The sequence below is a fragment of the Ammodytes marinus genome, assembly GCF_949987685.1.
Source record: "Ammodytes marinus genome assembly, chromosome: 9".
NCBI classification, from domain to species: domain Eukaryota; kingdom Metazoa; phylum Chordata; class Actinopteri; order Uranoscopiformes; family Ammodytidae; genus Ammodytes; species Ammodytes marinus.
Window position 1 is genome coordinate 15,367,996 of NC_137213.1, and position 4,763 is coordinate 15,372,758.

Genomic DNA, 4,763 nt, shown 5'->3' on the forward strand with positions numbered 1-4,763 from the left:
GGATGCCCCGTTTGTATAAAGCCTTTCCTGCGCATGTGTGCTGCTGACTGAGGCGACAGCTATTTGCAGCGCCAGACAGAAAACATAAATATTGGATGACCCTATCCGGCAGCGGCGAGATTCACGAACCCTGAACAGTAAATACTTATAAGGCAATTTATTTTTGTTGCAACATACATTATATAGGGAAGTGGATACTAATATTTATTCTTTTATTTTTTATTCTTTTCTGTTATATGAGCACGAAGAAAGCCTCTTTTCCTGATCAATTTAGGGGAGAATTATCTGAACTTTTATAAAATATGACCACCATAATAGGCTGCAAAGGCTAGTAAGCATTTACAAAGATTAAGATGGTAGCAGGCCCTGGGAAGTTTATTACAACTAATCCCTAATATAACTTTATAAAAACGTTGTAAGCCGAAAACCCATACACACGCCCCGATAATTATTGTTGCATTAACAAGTGAAGATGACTCATACAGGTGTGAGGTGTCCGGCCGAATTTGGCTCCACAATAACCACTGACTACTTTTCATAGGAAACAATTTCCTTTAAATACATTTTTAAACCAATGGAATACACAGATCAACATAGAACGTTTTTTATTGTGTTGCAATGAGCATGTTTTTGAAAGAAACAGACATAAAAACAGTCAAAGTGCATATTGGCAACTAGTTTGTCAAACAAACAACAACGTTAACGATCAGTTCAGTAACATTTACATCTGGCAATTGTGTAGCCAATAAAATATCAAATCCGATGATGTGTTAAGGGGAAATAACGAGAGGTAGAATTTGAAAGTGTAACACTTTGACACCTCAATGATGTCGAATCCAATTCAAGTCCCTGAGCAGTCCATCATGGATGATTATTTTTTTCAATCATCAAAATGAAAAACAGTCCGGATTTATTTCGGATATCGGAAGACTGTTTGTGGAAGCAGCCCACCGTCATAGGCGTGTGACACATGCGCAGCACATGAGTCCATATGGCTGGGTGGACTGACGTATGGAATAAATAAGGCAGGTGTATTTGAATGAGGCATCATGAGTTCAGTGTAGCGCGGCCAGCAGGTGAAGGCAGGGTGAAGTAGTAAATGTTCTCTTTGAGAGTCACTCTTGAACGGCTTGCTGAGGATGCTGTCAATCGCAAATGAACTTGTAAACCTCACGCACGAATCAGTGCTGTTGGCGGCGGGGGCAGACTGCCCAATAATGCTCCGCGGCTCCTCTGCGCTCTCGGACACCTCTGGTGACAGCTTTCTCTCAATGCGTTTTCTCCTGCGCCGGAACACCCCGTCAGCGAAGGTGTACTCGCTCTGAGGGTTGAGCATCCAATAATTGTCCTTTCCCCACGGTCTGGACGGGTCACGGAGCACTTTGAGAAAGCAGTCGTTCAGAGACAAGTTGTGTCGAACCGAGTTCCTCCAGCCGGTGTAGCTGCCTCTGAAGAACGGGAACTTTTTCATCAGGTAGTCGTTGATTTCCGCCAGTGTCAAGCGTCCGGTGGGGGAGTCCCGGATCGCCATGGCGATGAGAGCGATGTAGGAGAACGGGGGTTTGGGTCTCCGCGTGTACGGCTTGGTGCCGGTGCATGGAGTGGAATGAACAGGTGGAGGGCTGTGCGCCACGCAGTCCCCATCCGACCCCAGCTCCTCCTCGGGAGACAGAGGAGAGCGCACACTCCCCTCTGCATCACAGGACATCTCCAGGTGTCTCATGTCATAGTGGCTCCCATACATCACCTCCAACTTCATGTTTTTACTATGTTAATTCTCTTTGATGGAGCTTCTTTGTAAGACCTATCCAATTTGTCGTTTGCGCAAAGTCCAGACCTCGTGTGCGCAAAGACGGCTTTAAATCAATAATGTACTTCTCAGCTATCAAACCTGGCAGAACACTGAAGCCAGTCTCACCTACACATGTGTGAGAGCAGCACTTTATAGCCGGCTTACCTCATGACCAACCCAACAGGGCGGAGTTAACCGATTTCAAAAACATGATTGGGAGCATCGCGAAACATCTTTACATTGCGCACACGAGAGTCCGTGATAAACATGTGATCAAAATAAATGTTTCATCACAAGTAATTCCTAAAAAAAGAATTCAGCAGAGGGAGAGAAAAAAAGCTCACCGAAAAAACACCATTAAAAGTGCAGTGTGCATTCCTCCTCTCACCTGTGAAACGTGATCTTGCAGAGACACCCTGGGACTATTTCCATCCGAGACAAGCAGGTGGCGTACGTTTCCATTGTTTTTAAAGGTGTGGTGCCTGCCTGCAGGTATAGTTTCCGTATCATTTGTCAATTGTGATCACAATAGGGGGGATTGACGTAAGTTAGCCTACTTTGCATCTTACTGTAATTATACTAACTGAATGCAATGTTTCCTCTCTATTTTTTCCAGGTTGGCATGTGATATTAAAACAACTCTCTCCTGTAATGAAAAGAATATTCTCCCTATGCCAGCTGGTTTAAAGCATCCTATTGCCCCCAGGAGTTCCCACATTAAAGCACATTGCAGTTTAGATGTTCATGGCAACCCAACAGCCTACATAGTAACCATTGTTGTTGTTGTTGTTGTTTTTCTCTGGCTCTCTTAAAAGCAAATAGTAGAGTCTGCTCCTTCCTGTATAGTTCAGTGCCAAGACAGTGGATTCTCCCAAGAAATGAATGATTGTGATTTATTTCCTGTCTTAATTAACCGCTTGAGGTTTTGGATGTGATGTGATTCCACAGAAACAGTGTAGCCGTGACAACAAGGCCAACAGGTGAACAGACCCAATGAAGATTTTTCTTCTTCTATGCCTCTTAAAAGCTAACATCAATGTTTCACTCTCATTTAGTGCCGCTCTACAGCCAGGGCACATTCCCTTCCAAGTCACTCCCTGCAGGTTCATCTGGCAGTCATGTTGAACTCAGCAACCTATCTCTGTGTAATAATTGGTATAGCCTTGTTTCCCTGCAAGTTATCCGAGCAAAACACTGCTTAAATGTGTTGGGCTGCAGCAGTGTCACCAAATAAACAAGTGGAGATAATAATACCCTCATCATACACAACCTTGAAACCAGAGTCCTTGAAACACTGATATGTTGTAACTGCAACAAGTGGTGTAACCCTTTGTTTATGCTAACTGTACTCTTTCGATCTGTTTAGGTTACACATGTTTGTGCTAGTGTGCTAGACTAGAGTGTTTTGATTTTCAGGTACTAATCTGTTTGTGTTGTCTGTGTAACACCCAATCCAGGGTGAAGTCACTATTTTGAAAGGTGGCATGTCAGGGATGGATTCCAGTAAGCCAACCACACAATGGCAAGAGCTTAAATACCACATACTCATTCTGGTCACTGCATGTAGCAGCCTGTGGGGCCATTGTGTGTCGGTTTGTGTGTGTGTGTGTGTGTGTGTGTGTGTGTGTGTGTGTGTGTGTGTGTGTGTGTGTGTGTGTGTGTGTGTGTGTGTGTGAGAGAGTGCGTGCGTGCATGTGTGTGTGTTAGTGTGTGTGTGTGTGTCTGTGTGTCTGTGTGTGTGTGTGTGTGTGTGTGTGTGTGTGTGTGTGTGTGTGTGTGTGTGTGTCTGTGTGTGTGTCTCTGAGTTCTCGTGAACATCAGGATCTACTTAATAAAGGCTCATATGTTACAGCTTTACAAGTGCAATCAGGGAGGGATATGTGCCCTTCATATAATGCAAAAGGTGTATGACGAATAAAAGGTTCCACTTTCTAATAAGGCATCGTTTAAACAGGGGTTATAAGTAACTATTGGCTTCATTAATGGTAATTTACTACATGGTGAGGTCATTGACCACTAATTTCTAGAGGAGAAATACCATTATACAGTGGAGGCAGGGAGGGGGGGGGGGATAAATGCTTTAATCTTAATTCAAACCAATGGGTTTAAATTGTCAGATAATGATACTTCTACACTTACCCTAAGGTCTTACAAGGGGCAACCCCCCGAGGTCACATCAGAGGGGCATTTGAGCGGCTGGGTGTGTGTCTGTTGAATGATTGTATTTTCCTTTTTTTGTGTCAAGAATAAATGTACTTGCACCAAGGGAAATAGCTTCTTAACCCTACTTTAATTGCTACTAAAAAACACAGTACAGCAATATAGGGAAAGACAGAGTATCGTAAACAAGTATAGTTTTGACAGTTCAAACGCTAGACAGGCATATTAACTTTGAACAATAGACTTTGAAAAACAAACATTCGCCCTGAGTCCATACAGTTGGATTTTACTCAGCCAATTACACAAAGCCATAAATCATGTTAACAACAGACCTCTGCTCTTATTGTCTCATTTTTCCCTTGTTAAGATCAATGTTGGGAGGGTTATGAGCACATTAGATTACAGAATAGGTTTAGGTGCAGTGTATTATCGCAGTAGCTCTGACCCTGGCGTTGAGGTCACTTGTTGATTTGAGGAACACTGGGAGGCCCACCACATTCTCAGACTGCACTGACTGAGACCTGACTTGGTGATTGTTTGGCAGTGTTCTTATTTCACAAACGTTTAAGATTCACAAACTTATCCATAAAAATGAATTTACACTCATAGACTTAATAAATACTGAGTGCTACAGTCAGGCACCTGTGCACACATACAGGAGTTGCATGGGTACACTCACTTAAAGTTGAGTTCATGCGGCGCATAATATTGGAGCCCTGTAGTTGTTTGACAATCCATTTTTCGGCTATTTTGTAAGCACCACGCTCCAGTCAAACAACACTCTGCTCTGTGGAAGGAGAGTTGGCCTAGC

At 43.3% G+C, this 4,763-nt stretch overlaps 1 protein-coding gene across 1 annotated transcript; it reads right to left on the minus strand.

The window, feature by feature from the left end:
* Positions 1 to 590: 590 nt before the first annotated feature.
* Positions 591 to 1,902, minus strand: foxq1a (forkhead box Q1a). Its single transcript, XM_080033839.1, has one exon. It carries the CDS (start codon positions 1,757 to 1,759, stop codon positions 911 to 913), a length of 849 nt encoding a protein of 282 aa, XP_079889965.1. The 5' UTR covers positions 1,760 to 1,902; the 3' UTR covers positions 591 to 910.
* Positions 1,903 to 4,763: the final 2,861 nt, after the last annotated feature.